General features: G+C 32.4%; 1 protein-coding gene and 1 non-coding gene across 2 annotated transcripts; one reads left to right on the top strand and one right to left on the bottom strand.

Annotated features, from left to right (window-relative positions):
* The first annotated feature begins 326 nt into the window (after positions 1–326).
* Positions 327–433, top strand: LOC131171639 (small nucleolar RNA R71). Its single transcript, XR_009142297.1, has one exon. It is a non-coding gene; the product is annotated as a small nucleolar RNA R71 (small nucleolar RNA).
* A 7,573-nt stretch (positions 434–8,006) lies between these two features.
* On the bottom strand, positions 8,007–9,073 carry LOC131171400 (disease resistance-like protein DSC1). The gene is made up of 2 exons (XM_058131456.1): positions 8,743–9,073; positions 8,007–8,663 (listed from the first exon to the last, which is right to left on the bottom strand). Exons 1-2 carry the CDS (start codon positions 8,794–8,796, stop codon positions 8,322–8,324), a joined length of 396 nt encoding a protein of 131 aa, XP_057987439.1. The 5' UTR covers positions 8,797–9,073; the 3' UTR covers positions 8,007–8,321.
* Between the last annotated feature and the right edge of the window lie 9,665 nt (positions 9,074–18,738).

Raw genomic sequence — 18,738 nt, 5'->3', positions numbered from 1 at the left:
GGACACATGTTAGTAGCATGACCGAACCCGAACAAATCCCACATATCTTAATAGTTTGCATTTTCCCTACAGCCAACTGCCTCATCAAAGAAGTTAAATCAGAAATTTGTTTCTCAAGGTTAGATGTACTTACCTCATTAACCTTTATGGGTGTGTGATCCATTCGCATTCCAAACTGCTGAGAGTTTGCTGCCATGTTAGCAATCAGCCTCCTTGCTTCATCTGGTGTTTTGTCAACCAAAGCTCCTCTACTAGCAGTATCTATCATATTGTAGTCCATTGGTAAAAGTCCCTCATAGAAATACTAAATCAACAGCTGCTCACTTATTTGATTATGGGGACAGCTTGAACACAGCTTCTTAAATCACTCCCAGTACTCATACAAGCTCTCTCTATTGTACTGCCGAATGCTACAAATTTCTTTTCTTATGTTGGCAGCACGAGAAGCAGGAAAATACTTCTCCATAAATAACTGGTTCATCCTATTCCATGAGTTGACAGATCCAAAAGGAAGGTAATACAACCAATCCTTAGCTGTGCCTTCCAGTGAGAAAGGAAAAGCTTGAAGCTTGATTTGATCCTCTGAAACTCCTTGAGGTTTCATGCTGGAACACACAACATGAAATTCCTTTAGATGCTTATGTGGATCCTCACCTGCAAGACCATGAAATTTAGGCAACAAATGGATTAGTCCAGATTTTAACTCAAAAGCAACATTTAAAGCAGGGTATTGGATACACGAAGGCTGTTGGTTTAGATCAGGAGCAGCCAACTCTTTCAAGGTTCTAGCAGCCATGGTTTCATTTTCGGAATTTGACTCTGACACCGAATTTGAACTTAACTCCTTTGGAGATTGAACTCCTTTAGATGTACTCGGAATCTACCTGGCTTGCTTAGCCAATTTTCTCAACTGTTTAGCTGTTTTTTCTACTTCTGGATCAAAGATCAACTCACCAGATTGAGAAATTCTTGTCATAAACAAAAAGAAATCAAGTTAAAAACACAAAAATGCCTCAAAACCCTAGAAAACAATCGAATTTGGCCTCAAGAGGATGGGGCCAAGGAATCCTATGGATTGATTGGTCTTGATCAGAGCGTCGTTTCCTTCAAAATAGGTATGGGCCGCCCTCCAAATTCAACCAAAATTCTTAATGAACAATAACGCCATAAATTTTTTTTTTCTTTCTTTTTCGAAAACCTGAAAATAGCAACACTTCACAAAAAGAGTTAATAACAAAATATCCTAACACCAAAAACAAGAATTCCAATAAATTTCAGTCCCCGGCAACGGCGCCAAAATTCTTGGTGGTTGTCGAATCCACCAGAAATTTAATTAACTGAAATCACCAGTTGTGAAATATTTTCTGCAATAAGTGGTAAATCCAGGTCGAACCCTAGAGACTGAATTATTAAATTTCGTGCACTTGTGTGTAATGGAAAACGAAAGAAACAAAGATTGGGGGGGGGGGTTTGTAACACAAAATCAGAAGAAATCAGAAATTTAAGAACTAAATATGAAAATCTCAATTTAAATAAACTTCAGTCCAAGGTAATTCGCATTCCAATGCATTGATTTGATCATTGACAAAAGAAATATAATTATATCTTATTGAATACTTAACGTAAATTTACCAAACAGCGAGGTAAACCCCTGACTTCCCTATACTCATCAATTCGAGCCCAGCACTCTTATTGACTCTAATCATTAACAGAGTTGGTATTAAGCAATCCTCCTCAAATTAATAACTGCTTTAAGAAAGGGAAGTAGTTAAGCTGAACAACAATTTATGAAGCATAAATCATTTAATCCACCTTATTGTTTCCTTAGGTTATTATCGAAAACTTGGATCATAATCAATAAAACCTAATTGCTACTCATGTTCAATCTTACACAACAATTACGGATTATGAAGATGAACTAGCAATTGATCAAATCAAATAATTAACTAATAGGCCTTTTTAGAAAATCATTCAACAGATTAAAAACAATTAAATCAGAAAACAATAGATATTCAAAAAGACATAAATTAAATTAAGAACCTAGTCTCACAAATCAAGCAAAAGAACTTGAATCCCTTGAACTGAATTAAAAACTTAGCCACTCATGTTCATGGCTTACAGAAAAATAAAGGAAAAACATAAATTTAAAACTATGGATAAGAATGGAGAATGAAGGTGTTGGATACGTCTGAATTGGGATACCTTTAGCTACTGCCTAAAGACGTATTTATAGTAAAAAAACCTAACCCTAAAGATTGGAGCCAAACCAAACTAGGAAAGGTTTTGAAATTCAAGATGCAGATTTTCAGCCTGCATTCATGTTTCTGGAATCAAGGCAAATTTATAGCAACTTTCTTTCCGAATCTGCCTCTGCCCTCTTCAGGAAAGTTGTAGCCCTATTTCTTAGCTTTCCAACGGGTACTCATAGACCAAATCCGACGTCTACAGCCCAAGTTATAGCCCAAAAATTGGGACTGATTCAGTCAGATGGTCCAGCCCATTGTGACAACTTCATTGCCATTTTTGACAACTAAAATGGCCTCATCTCTTGTCCAGCCCTTCATAGAAGTTGTAGAGATGGCTCTCAAGGTTCAATTGGTCTTGGCCTTGCTTCATTTGGACGTCTGAAACTCCAGATACAAAATAAATACTGAAACTGGTCGTGACCCATCGAGTTTGGGCTTTTGCAATAGATCCATAACTCATTTTGTCAATCTTGGAGACTGATTTGGGCTTTGGTCACTCTTTATCATTTGAAGTGCTCTATCTTAGCTTTTCAATGGTTTAAATAGCAATCAATTTGGAGACCCACAGCTTTCGAAACACCTGAAACATACAGCAAAGGTCAAATGCTGAAAATTTCTCCATTTAACATAATTATTCCACAACTATCTAAAAATATGCCTAAATGATAAATATATTTTAACCAACTGAATTAATAATAAAAACACACTAAAAACACTAAATGTGATGAGAGTAAAATTAATAATTTATGCACTTATCACACTTTAAGGAAAATATTTATTATAAAGTTACCTTTTCATTAACATAGTAAATTAAAAAATACATATAAACATTACTTTTTTCTTTAATTATAATAAATCTTAATTTGATTTTGTTCCATATAACACAAAAGATACAATTGATTGTAATAATTTATAATACTTGATTTTATTTAAAAATTTTTATGGTAAAATTTATTTTTTATTTATTAAGTAATTTTTACTAATAAATATATTTTATACTAGTATCATTATTATAATAAATTCGATTATATATTATATTTAAATTAAAAATATTGTAATTTATCTATATCTATATCTTTTTATATCTACATATTAAAATAAAGTAAAGAGAAAGTGATTCTTTATTTGTTTAGTATTTCTATTTATTTTTTCTTAGAAAATTTTGAATTTTTCTTTATTTTATATATTTTGATTGAATTAATAAATATATTTTTAAATATAAAAATTAATATTTTATATAATTATTAATTATGACATTGAAAATATAACTATATTAATTATATTCATCGTATATCTCTCCATTTTTCTACATTTTATAAATATTTTATTTTATGTTGTTTCATATTTTAATTTTCATTTAAAATTTATTATTATTATTATTATTATTATTATTATTATTATTATTATTATTAATTTTTTTAGAAAATTTTGAGTTTTTTTCTCTATTGTCATATATATTGATTGGACAATTAATGTATTTTTTAAATTTAAAAATTAATAATTTTATATAATTATTAATTATGACACCAAAAATATAACTATATTAATTATATTCATTGTATATCTCTCTATTTTTTTTATATTTTCATTAATATTTATTTTGTAGTTTTTAATATTTTAATTTCAATTTTAAAGTTTTATTCTGTTTTATGTTTTACTAAATGATACGACGCGCCAAAAAATTCGAGTCAAATAGTCAAAATTCTATACAAATATCTAACGTGGCAGCTAGAAAAGATCAAATGCTAGTCAAAAGACCAAGCGAGTGGAATAAAGCACAATCGAACTGAAACAAGATCAAACAGAAGTACTTTTGCTCACCCTACAAGGCGAGTGGAAGATACACCGAGCAATAATCACGCTAGTAATGAAGCAAGAACGGATTTTACGGAGACAATCTCGACATATCATTCAAGATAATATCCATGAACGAAGCAACAATTATTTTCCTAATAAGCTTATAAATACCAACTAATTAACGAGAAAGAAGGTACGCATATTCTCATTTTCAAAATCTCATTACAATTCTTGTTCACATTTTACATCCAGTTCTCTGACTTGAGCGTCGAAGTGGCTTGATAGAAGACCACCCATCTCACTTTTTTCTTTTTTATTGCAGGTCTATGTGGCATTAAGACTAGTATTCAGGAACTCACGGTGGCAACAGTAGCGCTGTCTATGGGAAACTCAGATCACTAACTGAGAACCTACATCTGAAATCATTTCTCTTCCTTTTAACGTTTTCTATGCCACTAGTGCATTTTGATTACTCCTAATTATTTTTCATTGTTTGTGGTTTTTGTCATCTTAATGGCTACAGATTTAAGGACTCCTAGCAAAAGCATCATCTCCATCGCTCCCACATTAGGAAGAGACCCACCTGTGACAATAATGACTCAAAATCTGACTACACCCACGATTCCATCTGGTGCCCCGATTTCACCACATAACACTATCATCCTAGATCAGCAAAACCTGTTTCAAGGCACGACACCAAAGCATATGTACCAACACATCCAGAAGATGGAGATTCAAATCGCTTTCCTCAAAGAACTGATCTCGGGGACCAGTGCTCCATTAGGGACACCTATCCCAAAAGCAGGAAAAGTCATAAGAACACCTTCCATGGGGGTAGATCCAGCTAGAACTAAAGATACCAAACAGAAGATCACTCAGTGGACAAACAATTTAGGAAGAAAAAACAAGCAGATCACGGTGAGCAAACAAGAAGAATAATATGATGAATCACTAGGACCAAAGGTGAATTGGGGATTGGTAAAAGCAGTATAAAGATATCAGAAATAGATGGAGGAGAAAAACTTTGGGTTGGGAGATGAGTCTCCTTTTTTGGGGTCAATCTTGGCTGAATAATTTCTACCAAAATTCAAATTGCCTATGCTAGATAAATATAATGGAACAACGGACCTGAGGAGCTATGTGGTGAACTTCCGAACAAACACGTTAGCATATTTCTGCTATACGTCAGCACCTTTCTATTCCACGTCAATATCTCTTAACGGAGAGAATACAAAAAGTCATCTTTTACTCACGGTGCGAATCTCAAGATATCATTTTGTCACAAAATGAATCACAAATTCTGAAATAAAAATGAGTAAAAATACAAGGTTTTTTTTTTTTTTGTAATTTTCCCTAATCTTTAATACCAAGCAATTAGAACTAATGATTATCTTTAAGACTAAAAGTACAAATTATTATTATTATTATTTACGAGTAAAGGAAAAATATCTTAATTTTTAAATTTGTAATTGCAAAAATTCGTTATAATTAGATACTTTAATGAGATTGAAGAGGTCAATCATTCATCAATCTGAAACTCAGCAAATCTCATAAAAATAGAACATACAACATTAAATATTTCTTACAAACAATCCTCTTTATTTTTAATCACTTATTTTCTGAAATTCGAGTAAACAGATGACATATGGTATCCTCAATCTCTCAAAGAGCTGAAATGGAATTAACATACATATATATATATATATATATATAACGAAGAAATTGAATTGTTGCATGACATCACTCAACAACATCCTCCGTGGCAGGCACCTCCGCTGCAAGCGCTAGCACTGCTAGAAGCAGCAGCACTGGCAGCGGCTGCAGATGCTATAACTGCTGCAATGCCGTGGTTACCTTTGCTGCCAATGCCTTTTTTATCTTCGCTACCATAAGTTTTATGGGTAGGATTTGCTGCTCCGGCAGGTGTTTGATAAGTGTTTTGTTTCTTTTCAGATCTTCGCTTGCCAAACCAACCCATCGCTAAATGTTAAAGTTGTGATCTCCTTACACTCTTTTGTTTCTCTTATAAATTTGCCTCAGAAGCATATGCCCCCTTGGTTATCGATTCGTATATATATAGGCACTTAAGGGGTTGCAGTCAAATTCATGAAAATGCATGGGAAGGTCACAGGTTTTGCCTATTGATTGTGGGAATATAACAATTTCTAATGAGGAATTTTCTGAGCTGTGAGTAAAAAACAAGCAAAGTTTCCACGGCTTGGAAACGCGTAGAGGACTTTTAACCATCGCTTGTAAATGTCATATTTAATACTTTTCCATGAGAAAACTTAGTCATTAAACATTTAATTCTGAATTTTTCAGAAAGAGAAATTGATAGTTGATCAATCATTGGGATTCATATTTATTATTATTGTTATTATTAAAAGCAAAGGAAAAAGACGAATTAAACTTAATTTTTTTTATTCAAATTAGGAAACTCGTGTGAGTAAGGGGAAGTGAGAGAATAGTGGGAATGGAAAAAGTTTTAGTGCCCCATTATCAAAGTTTGTTTCAAAATAAATTGACCACGTTCCCTCTCTTCACATCCATAGTATTTAATTAATTAATTAGGTTTGAATAATGTTTTTCATATGTGTTTTATTTTTGCTTGAACTAATTTATTTTATTTTGTTAAGTTATTATATGTTATTTAGTGTTACTTATAATTAATATTTTTCATGTTGTTAAAAATATTATATTTATTTTTTATGTGAGAATTTAGATAAATTAATAAGTTTTTCATAATTAACCCATATTAAAAAATCATATTACAAAAATATCATAAAATAAGTCATAAATTTATGATAGATAAAATTATTATAAAAGATGCCTATAAAAAATAATTATTAATTTGCTACCGCCACCATCACTTTGATTGTGCCATGTTCATCCTTTACTTGTAGCTGCCCGCTAGTTTTCAAAAGCAATCTGCCGGCGGGCCATAGAAATTAGAACAAATTTAGATTTTCAAGAGATAAGGACCAGTTTGTCGGTTCTAGATCCACGTCACGATTCTAGCCCCACAGGATAATTATCTGGTAAATACTTGTTGAATAACGTTATAATAATAATAATAATAATAATAATAATAATTTTTCACTTTTTAAATTTTAAAAAACTTATTAATATATATATATATAATTATTATTAATTTAATGATGCATAAAAGGGATAAAAATAATAATAAAAAAACATGTTCGACTGGACGGCCCTCTAAAACCAAAAGAAAAAATAAATTAGAGACAGATATAATCCAAGACATGATTACTAACTAGGGTGATGGCCGCGGCTGAAAACGAGAAGATATTTAGTTCATCTGTTAGGTATAGTTTTGATAGACACTTAAACAGGTGAATTAGAGTTTTTAATAAGTTTAAAAAAATAAATCTGATAGATGGGTAGCTGATATGCTACCCATCAGCTGCAGTTTGTATCAGCTCTATTTTTAGAGTTGTTTCTCATCAGCTGATAGCTGATTTGATTTTATTTTTTATTTTGACTATATTATCCTCTTTTATTTAACTTAAAAATTAATATTATTAATATTTTTTATATTTTTCATTTATAATTTTAATATTTTAATTAACGCATTTCAACTTTGTTAAAATACTTTTTATTAATAATATAAAATATTTATTTATATCAAAAAACTTAAAATTAAGTATAAATTTTTTCTTTATCATCAATAATAATTACTTTATTATTTTATCTATATTTTTAAAGTTATTAATTATTTTTTTAAGAATTTAATTATTTTCTTATTTCAATAATAAATAAATGATATAATATAATAGATTAATAATTTTATATTCATTTTAATAATATAATAAATGATATAATATATTAATTTAATAATTATATATTTACTTTAATAATAAAATAAATAATATAATATAATATAATAAATTTATAATTTTATATTTATTTCAATAATAAAATAAATTATATAATATATACCCTTATTAGTTATTTTACATATCAATAGTAAAACCTAAATATAATTTTACCAAACACTTAACATAAATGAGCTATCATCAGCTACCGGCTATCAACTAACAGTAATAACTACAGCTAACAGTTATCAGCTATATTCAATAGTTAGACCAAAACAGGCCCTTAGAAAGGTGACTGTTATGGCTAGACTTCTACAGAAGCTTTCTTCTTGAGCATATAGCAGACAGACCCAACAATTCCAAACATCAGAGCAGAGAAAAGGAAGTCCATTCATATCTTCAAGGTAGAATTCAATTAAAACCTTAATTGTATTTACCAAACCCATCACCTTTTAACATCCAAACACCGATCATACCCACTGAACATATGATGCTTCCTCAAATTTCTTGAACCATACCAACAGCTGAAATAACAATATAGATCATTGCTGTCTCCAGATTCATTTTTGAAATGGTATCTACATTTCACTTGGAAACCAGAGTCGTCTATATGGAGTTTGTTGAATGCTATAACAGAACAGAGAATGAAACCCAGGAACTCGCTATTAGCCCAATGTGAAGGCAGCTGGATTGTTGTGGAAAATCCTATATTTTGATGGCTAAACCACTTTGAAATTTCAGATCCAGAGAAGCATAAACAAGATTCCCTTGCCTCCACAGAAGGTATCTGCACCATGACTTCTAATTAACAAGGAATACGATCAGTAAAGAAAAAGAAAAAATGGATGAGGGAGACAGAAATAGACCTGATTGCACAGCCTTTTGGAATAACAATGAATTTTTGTTAGTGCATATGCCATGATACGCTTCTTTGCCAAATTATTCAACTGGTAACAATTAGTGAAAAGGAATTCAAAAATGTTTCCTTCCACTCCTGTTGATTTACTAGTTACAGAACGCAGAGAAATGCAATTTTCTGCATCTAATTTTGTCAGCCGGGGTGGAAGTGCAGGTATTAATCTTAGCTGCAGGCAATCTCTTAAGCCGAGGTACTCCAGCTTTTCGAGCTGAAGATGTTTTGAGGTATCTCTGAAAATAAGTTTCCACTTAGATCTAATGCTTCTAGTGAGAATAAGAAGCCAATAGCATTAGGCACATTCAATATGCTGCAATCATTTAGATATAGCTTACGCAAGAACCTCAGATCTCTCCACTGGAATTCTGCGATGGCCATTGACAATGGAAAAAGTCTTTCCCAAGTAGAGACACCAAGTTTTTCCCAGATAGAGACACCACTCAATTTAAGTTTTTTGCAGTTTCTCAGTTGCAAGATAGAAAGACCACTCAAATTTTTCATTGGTGAGGGCACCTTTATTATCGCTGTTCCATCTAAGTGAAGAAATCTCAATGAATCCCTGTCACACGAAATATCTGGAAACTCTCAAATCTGGAGCAGCCTGAGAGATTAAGCCTTGGCAAATATTTCAACTTACAAAACTACTCGGAAGAATATGAAATATTGTGCAGTTTTGCAGGCCTAGTTCCTCAAGTTCAAGGCAATACTCTATTGATGAGGGAATTTCTTCGATCTTTGTCCCATCTAAAAGCAACTTCTTTATGTTACTCGAAACCTCTGGAAACCTAGTGATTCTTGTGCAGCCAGAAAGAATAAGCTTTTCAAAAGATGCCAACCTAGAAACATCACAAGGAAGATTCTTGAGCCTTTTGCAGTTTGTAAGATCCAAACAAGAGAGTCTAGAGAGACTACCAATTGAAGAGGGAATTTCTTCTATTGCAGTTTCACTCAAGTACAAGAATCTCACTTTCCCTGAAATATTTGGAATCCTGGTGATATCAGGGCAGCCAGAGAGATTAATAGTCACAAGGGATTTCAATAAACAAATGCTTTCTAGAAGATTGCTGATTCTTTTGCAATCCTTCAAATCCAATGTTATGAGATCACTGAGATGCCCAGTTGATTTGGGAAGTTCTTCTATTGCAGTCCCTTTTAAGTTTAAATACACTATGTTCTTTGCAGTCTCTGGACACTTCATAAGATTTGAACAGTCAGAAAAGTTAAGAGTCTTAAGCGATCTCAGATTAATAACACTAGGAAAGGTCTCAAGGCTTGTGCAGTATCTCATATTCAAATCACCGAGCTTCTCTAAAGACTGAATAGATGAGGGAACTTCTACCAAGTTAGTACAGTATTCAAAATTCACTCTCTCGAGAATCTTAGCCAGAGAGAGGTCAGGCACTGTAGATAAGTGCTCAGAATTGCTAAGGTTAATCTCTTTCAAACTCGCAAGATTCAGCAAAAACAATATAATAGGATACAACAATAGGCACATGCCCAAACTAAAATGAATTTTCAAAAGGAAATGACGGAAGAAAGGGAATCAAGAAAATAATGCAGCATACCTGTACTCCTGTCCATAACTGTCTAACATTGCTGTAAGCCAGGTTAAGTTCAACAAGGTTCTCTGCCTGGAAATTGGATGGCAAAGAGCTCAGAATTTCTAATTGTAAAATTGTAGATTTTGAGCAATCTAAGGTTATACATCCTCAAAAGGCTGTTGAAATCAAGTCCACTTCTCCTATTTGAGATGTGTCTAACCATATCCCTTCAACCCTTTCAGTTCCCTGAAGATCACAGATAAGTATAAATAAGATAAACACATAAATAGAAACACATGTAAGTATAAAAACATATAGAATGCATATGGCTCTCACCAGATTTTTGGTTAACACTTGACAGACATCACAAGATCTCCACAATCTTAGATTCTTGGTGAACAATTTCATGAGCCATTTGTTGCAACAAGTCATGCATTTTCAACTTGTTATGTAGGACAGTGACAAGGCATTTATCAACAAGAACAGTAATTCCAATTCCTGCTGAGACACCACAACCATCTAGTATTCTCTTGCAATATCAAGAAATATACTTTTCTCTTCATCATCTAGCACTTCAAAACTTATTCTCAACACATGAAAAATTCTAGGCTGAGGAATTTTTCCAAGTTTATCCAGTGCACTTTATAGCTCCATTCTATCTTTCCTTGGATACTTCTCCTTAAAAGCATTCAAACTGAACAAATGCTGAGCATCATCATCATTCCCTCAACTTTATATACTTCATCAACTCCTTTCATAAGAACATGCGTGTCTCTAGATGTCAAACCAAAATTGCATCTTCCAATTACGAATTCTAATTGATCTACATCATTCAAAACTTTTTGCTGGAGCCTATCCTTAATGGAAATGGATCCTATGTTGGGAGTGGTAATATGAGTGTAAAAAAAATAGCTCCAGCAATAGTTTTTTACCTATGCCACCCATTCCTAAATTCCCACAATTCGAACTTTTGATGATCCATTCTGTAGTAAATCTATAATCTCTTGCATGATTCAATTTCTTCAAAATATGTTCCACAATTTCTTTCTCAAGTTTAGCATCAGACCTAATGATGAATAAAAACAAAAGAGTATTTTAAACCAACATTTTCCTTCAAGCCGTGCATTTTTATAACAAAACGATCCAAATAAAAAAAAAAAAAAAAAAGAGACAATTTAATTAAAAATTTCCATGTTTAAGTTCTGCAATCAATTGTTAGTTCTAATTCTAAATTTTACTAAATGAGTATAAATAATATATTATCTGCTATTGTAATTAATTATCAATTGCAAAGAATTTTACTTTGTTCTTCTACATTGGATGGATCTACATGGTAGAAAATTGGTAAAACAATCTATCCATAAGTTTCCTTGCATTCAAGTATTTTCACCATTTCATCCATACACCATGGAGAAGATGCATAGTTTTTTCAGAAAATGATTATAGAAATCATTGATTCTTCAGTTGTTCTCAAAAGTGCCGGTGTTATTTCTTCCCCTCTTTCAAGGTTATTGTCTATGAAGGTTTTGATTTTTTTACCACATAAAGCTTCATATAGATGGCTAGTAAAATTTTCAAGGATGTCCTCTCCTCTGAAGCTGAGAAAGACATCATACTTCCATTTATGTGCAGTGGAAGAAGTTGCCATAATGAACAGTTACAATGGTGTTCGTAGCAAAATCACTTCAGAATAGAAATCAATAAAGGCTCCCTCTTTTCCTGGTGAAGAAAAAAAGGAATCATCATCAACGAATGTTACAATATTGATACAATGAACTTGTTTCGTGTAAGTGAATGAGTTTCACAAAAAATTTATGACCAATTCACACAGCATGTTTGGTATGCAAAAGTTCATTTGGAATTCCACGTTCTATTTCTTTGAGTATGCAAACTGGTGGAGGGGACTCGAAGCTGCGTCTACCTAGTGAGTTATTGTTAACGTAAATGTTTTAGCCTTAGATTTACCCAATGGTTGAGCTTTAGATCAAAGGAAAATTACATAACAAACTAATTTTATTTTCTTTATGATTTTTTTATCATCACATGCATGAGTTGTTTAGAAAAATCAAATTACCTTTCTAAGCATAGAATAAAAGTTTTGACTTACAATGAAACGATGGAAACCATGACAAAAATTTCTGTTTTGATAAGGTAATAGTGAGAACCAAATAGAGAGAGTCCATCAAAAGACTCCATCATCTCAGTTGAATCGTAGATGCAGAGAGACGACGACGACAACAAGTGATAAAGACTTTTGCCTTGGTTCCTTTAGGTATTACTTCTTCCTTGATCTTTGTTTTAAGGCCTCTGTTTCCTGTTTAGGTAGTACTTCTTCCTCGATCTGTGATGGGTTTCCTCACAGCAGATGCCGTGGTAGTAACTTTCTATAGAGAATAAAATCTTAAATTGAATAAATTCCAGCAATCCTCCAGCAAGACTTCAAGAAGAAACCAAGCAAGAAAATTCTCGGAAGCTAAACAATCATGAGGATGAAGCATGGAATCATAAATGAAGGAAAATTTGATAAGTGCATAATTTATTAATTTTACTTCCATCACATTTAATGTTTCTAGGGTATCTTTATGCCTAATTCAGTTGATTAAAGTATAATTATCTATTAGGCATATATTTAGAGAGTTATTGAAATAATTGTGTTAAATGGAAAAATTTTCAGCTTTTGCATTAATTTGACTCTTGCTATATTTTTCAGGATTTTCATGAAGTCCCAGAACATAGAAGTGTGAAAGGAAACTTGGAAAGGTTGAAGGATTGAGAAGCGTTGTTGATACAAAGTACACGGGTTGTGTAAGCACAACCACAGACCTGTGTAGCATTCTGCCAGAAGAAATCCAGATAACCGAGGAAGAAACAAAGTACATGGGCCGTGTAACTTGACCCGTGTAAATCCTGGAGACCCATGTAACCTTCTGTGCCAATGCAAGACATACCCATTCAGCTCCAGTAAGTTACACGGCCCTAGGCCATGTAGTGATACACGGGCCGTGTATCCGTCGATAATCAGTTTTCTGATTTTGCTCCAGTTGCAGTTTTTGATAGAGACTCTAAAAACCTAACCCTAGACCATTTATTATAAATAGAAGAGGCAGCAGCCGACACAAGGGACCATTGAGCAGCCTCTCGAAAAGAGAGAATTAGACTTTCATTCTCTATTCACATTCTAGATTTCTTCAATTTTTTTCTTTAATTTTTCTGTAAGCCATGAACATGAGTGGCTAAATTTTTAATTCAGTTCAAGGGATTCAAGTTCTTTTGCTTGATTTGTGAGACCAGGTTTTTAATTTAATTTATGTCTTTTTGAATATCTATTGTTTTCTGATTTCATTATCTTTGATCTATTGAATGATTTGCTAAAAAGGCCTATTAGTTAATTGTTTGATGTGGTCAAGTGCTAGTTCATCTTCATAATCCATAATTGTTGTGTAAGATTGAAAATGAGTAGCAATTAGGTTTTATTGATTATGATCCCAGTGTTCGATAATAACTTAAGGAAACAATAGAATGAATTAAATGATTTATGCTTCATAAATTATTGTTCAACTTAACTACTTTCTATTTTTAAAGCAGTTATTAATTTGATGAGAATTGCTTAATACTAATTCAGTTAATAATTAGAGTCAACAAGGGTGCTGGGCTCGAATTGATGAGTATAGGGAAGTTAGAGATTTTACCTCGCTGTTTGGTAAATCTACGTTAAGTATTCAATAAGAGATAACTGTATTTCTTTTGTCTATGATCAAATCAATGCATTGGAATGCGAATTATCTTGGACTGAAATTTGTTTAATTTAAGAATTTCTTATTTAATTTTAGATCTTAATTTTTTATTTTTGAATTCTTCTTTGGATTGCGAATTACCCCCCCTCCCCCCAACCTTTGTTTCTTTTTCCATTACACAAGCGCATGAAATTTAATAATTCAGTCTCTAGGGTTCGACCTAGATTGACCACTTACTGCAGAAAACATTTGGAGGTGACTCGACGGGCGATCCGGTCGAGCTCTGTCGATGCACTACTAGTCTTCTTCTTTGTGGCTGCTGGGACTGATCTCCAATACCTATACGCGATGGAAAACCAACGCGCTAAGCATAACGCTTAGTGGTGCATAATTTATAATAACAATAATTTAACAATTGAAATAATAATTGCAATTCGTAATTTCTGAGTCTTTTATATTTTTTATTACAATTTGAAAACAATTAAAATTATTGAGATCTTTTCTGTTTACTTATTGTATATTCAATATTAATTAATCATTATCAATGCCCAAGAAACCTATAACAAATTATAAAAGCTGGATGTACGGAAGTATACTGGTTAGATGACCATATGTCTATCCAGTATACGTCATCAGCACGAGGCCGGTATCGACACGAGACCCGCTGTCAGGCTTGTAAAGCCAGAAATAAAATAGGCACAATGGCCAATAAGTAGGCATATAGCCTGTAGAACAATCATACCAGACATATATTGTCAGTTCATGATTTTTTTGATAGGCAGTACTGCTATCTGTAGTCTCTAATTAGTATACCAATTTATCCAAACTAAATAGATAAGTCTAGGTATACTATGGGCAATTAATCATGATTTTAATTATTTTAGTACTATTCACTATTACTATTTTCTGGTACTGTTCATTGGTACCATTAATTTCATATTAATAGGACATTAGTCCCAATTTACATATTTATATCATTTTTAATATTTAATTAGACTTATGAGCATTTTAATTACCATGTATAGCATTTTTCCCATGAACCTTTCTTTAGGTTCATTTTGATGTGTTATCTTTATCTAGGAATTTGACTAGGTTAGAATGTCTATTTGATCACACTTCCTTCATAACAATTGCTCCTCTATGTTTAAACTTAAATATTAGTTTCTGAATCACTCAATTTGGGTTATAGAACTCAAGTTATGGTCAAAATACCATAACTGGTCCATTTGCCTCTAAGCTGTCCAGAATTGACAATTCCTGGTCAATAAACTTTGACCAGTCATTTGATCATTTTATGTTCATTTTTAGACTTAGGTTCCTTCACAAGATATGCTCCTCTATGTCTTAGGGACTCCCAAGTACAATTTCATAATTTTTCAAGCTTGGTATAGTGAGTTATGGTCAATGTATTGACCTGGACTCTTAATCCTATAAAGGCAATAGTCAAACCTCAGGGCAGTATGTTTGACCCTCTTTTTAGGGTCTTTACACTTAGAATTTGGCAAAGGTGTCTAACTCAATGTTTTAGCCCTAAGTATCATGTTTCCATATCATATTGGCACATCTCAAATGGAATTTCCTAGTGGGAGTTATGGCCAAATGAACACACAGGTATCAAATGGCATTCTGGGTTCAATTTAACATTTCCAGATTTCAATTCCTAACTTTGGCTAATATTTTTCCTAGGATGCAATGGTTTTTGGGGCTTAGTCAAAGCATAAAAATTGTTGAGCTATATCTTATAAAACTTTTGGCACTCGTTTCACTCAATTTGCAACTTTAGAGACCAAGTTATGGCATTTTTGCCAAAACTGGTCAAGTATACCACAGGAACAGTATTTTGGACAATTTCTGGGTTGGCAGTTTTAGTGACCCAAATTGTGCTAACAATTTGACTTGGTTAAAGGAAAAACTGGGTCAAGTGGTCTTCATGAAAAGTGTAGCCCTATGTCTAAGCTTTTCATTGATGTAAATTTTAGGTCATTTGGACCAGTATAGAGAGAGTTATAACCAAATAAACACGTACTGTTCATTTGGTCATTTTTTGGGTTTCAGTGTTTGGTTATCCGAGTTTGGTCAGAGAATTGGTCATGATTTTGATAGCATTTGGGTAGGATTTCTTCTTGAAAAATAAAGGTTTGGATGTCCCAAAATACCTCCAATTGGCCTCATACCAATTGGGGTAACCCAAAGGGAGATATAGCAATAAAAAGCTACTGGATTCAACAACAACACAAACTGCAGAAAATTCACACTCCCAATTTCAATCTCCTCCTTCTTCCAAACTCCAAATAAGCATATATAGCACTTCTATAAGCATCAATCTCAACTCAATTAGGTCAAATTCATACTTTTACACAAGGTTCTCAATCATCTACACAAACTCTAGTTTCCAAAGTTTCAAATTTACACAAACCCTACACAATCAACTCCCAACATTTCAACTCATCACACATTCTCATGGAACCATTTTTTTTCATTACTTAAAAGTAACAAACTTCAAGTTCCATGGCTGCCAAAAATCAAGAGTTCTTTCTTTCAAATTTTCTTTTCAATTTCATGCAAATTTTCACTTAATTTAGCATGATATTCATGCTTAAGGAGGAGATTAAAAGTTTAAAGCACTAACCTTTTTAGGTGTCTTGCTAAGCTTCAATTTTCTTGCTTCTTTTTGGTATCTATAGCTTCCTTAGGGTGTGGGGAGTATTTTTTTGTGAAAAGAGGTTAAGGTTTTATGGGGAGAAAGCTTGGGAAATCAAGCTTTGAGAAAGAAGAAAATGGAGGGCGAGAGAGCTTCCATGGTGCCGGCTCAAAGAGAGAGAAGAGGAAGATGAAGAAGACTTGTGGTTGGTGAATTTTTGTCTCTTGTGTCTTATATATATTCTATAATTATTGTACTTTAATTTTTTTTTAATGCCATAAGTCTTTTTATTTTCCTTTCTTTTCTTTTCTTCTTTTCTTCTTCTTTCTCTTCTTTTCTCATTTCCCACTAATAAATTTATAATTTTAATTTATTTTAATTCTCTCAAATTTTAATTTGACATGTAGGTCAAAATTCACATCTGAGGGTGAAATGACCAAAATGCCCTCCATAGTGCATATCGGGTTATTTTTATTATTTTATACCAATTAATAAATTCTCTAAATTTTTTTCCTATATTTTTTTTACATTTATTTCTTCAATTATGCCTCCTTACTATAGTTTAGGTGTAGTTCCAGACATTTTGGTATCAAGCAGACATTAGTCATCGGAACAGTAAAATATACGGACTACCTATGGTGAGGGCGTTACATCATCCCAATTTTTTAATGCATTTTTATTAAATCCAATCCAAACATTTAATCATTGAGGAATGAGATTGATGAGTCACTAGTTTAACTAGTGGATTAATGATTCATTTAATAGGTCATCAAAAATTAATTAAATATAGACTAATTAAATATAATATCTAACAATTAGCTAACTTTTTCTTGGATTTGCTATTGGGGTACTGCTGGCCATTTTTGGCTAACACCACCCCTTCCCTTTCTTTTTCCTTTCAAATTTGTTTTTTCTCCTTTTTTATTTTTTTTTATTTTTCTTTGCTTTTTCTTTTTTTTTGTGTATTTTTAAAAATAATTTCCAAAATTTGTTTCTGTTCTTATTTTCTTTATTTCTCTTTACTTTCTTGTGTTTTGTTCTTAGGTTTCTTGCTTTTGTTCCTCAAAGTTGGGGATTTGGTTTGTCTCCCATTTATATGGAGCGATTTGTGTTGTTGTTTTTTTTTTTTTTAGGTGCCCAGTTCAATGAGTTGTTTTGTAAATATTAATTTTCTTTTATTGAAGCCTAGTAGTGCGATTCATTCCTCTAGTGGAATTAACAGCTCAAATTCATTGTGTTCATTATACACAACTAGTTTCTGGCAAGAGCAAACATAGAATTAAACATAGAGGCAGGTCAAAACTTAAATATTCATATAATTATTATAAGTAAAAAATTTTAAATTACACCTTTATAAAACAATAATCAATATACATTAGCAAGGAAGGTTCATAAATTCTTTTGTTGATAAATCATATATTTTATTAATTTTAAATAATTAAAAAAAACAACGAAAAAAGGTTCATAAATCATAATTAATATTCATTACATTATTTTCTAGTCGTTGGTTTGAAGATTAATTTTTAGAAATTTTTTTTTTAGAATATTATTGCCCAATTGGGGGGACTGCGAAATGGTGGTGTTGGGAATGTGCTGTGTGGCTCTCGTGAAGCGAATGATCACTAAGAACAAGGTTCATGACATGAGAAGGGACCTCTTCTATCCAAACAAGTTACTCTCCACAACATTTAAATGAGGCTTTAGCAAGAGAATGGACAACTAACTTACCTTCCCTATCTGGTACCAACATAATTCAAAGGAAAAGTGCTACCATTATGCAGATTGACCATTTTAGCTGAACCAAATTCCAATATCACTTTCTCAAAACCCATCTCCACTGCTCTTTGGATTGCAAACATTTTTGCTTCAATATCAACTTCTAATACATCCATATCTGGGTCTCTTTTCCTAACACCCAACCCCATTTGCACCCTTATTGCATGGTCTCTTATAATCATACCTAAACCACTTTGCCCACACTCTAATGCAACATCTGAATAAATTTTAACAATACCTTAAGGCGTGGGTTG

The sequence above is a fragment of the Hevea brasiliensis genome, chromosome 12 (assembly GCF_030052815.1).
Source record: "Hevea brasiliensis isolate MT/VB/25A 57/8 chromosome 12, ASM3005281v1, whole genome shotgun sequence".
NCBI classification, from domain to species: Eukaryota; Viridiplantae; Streptophyta; class Magnoliopsida; order Malpighiales; family Euphorbiaceae; genus Hevea; species Hevea brasiliensis.
This window is presented reverse-complemented; position numbering and strand designations above follow the sequence as displayed.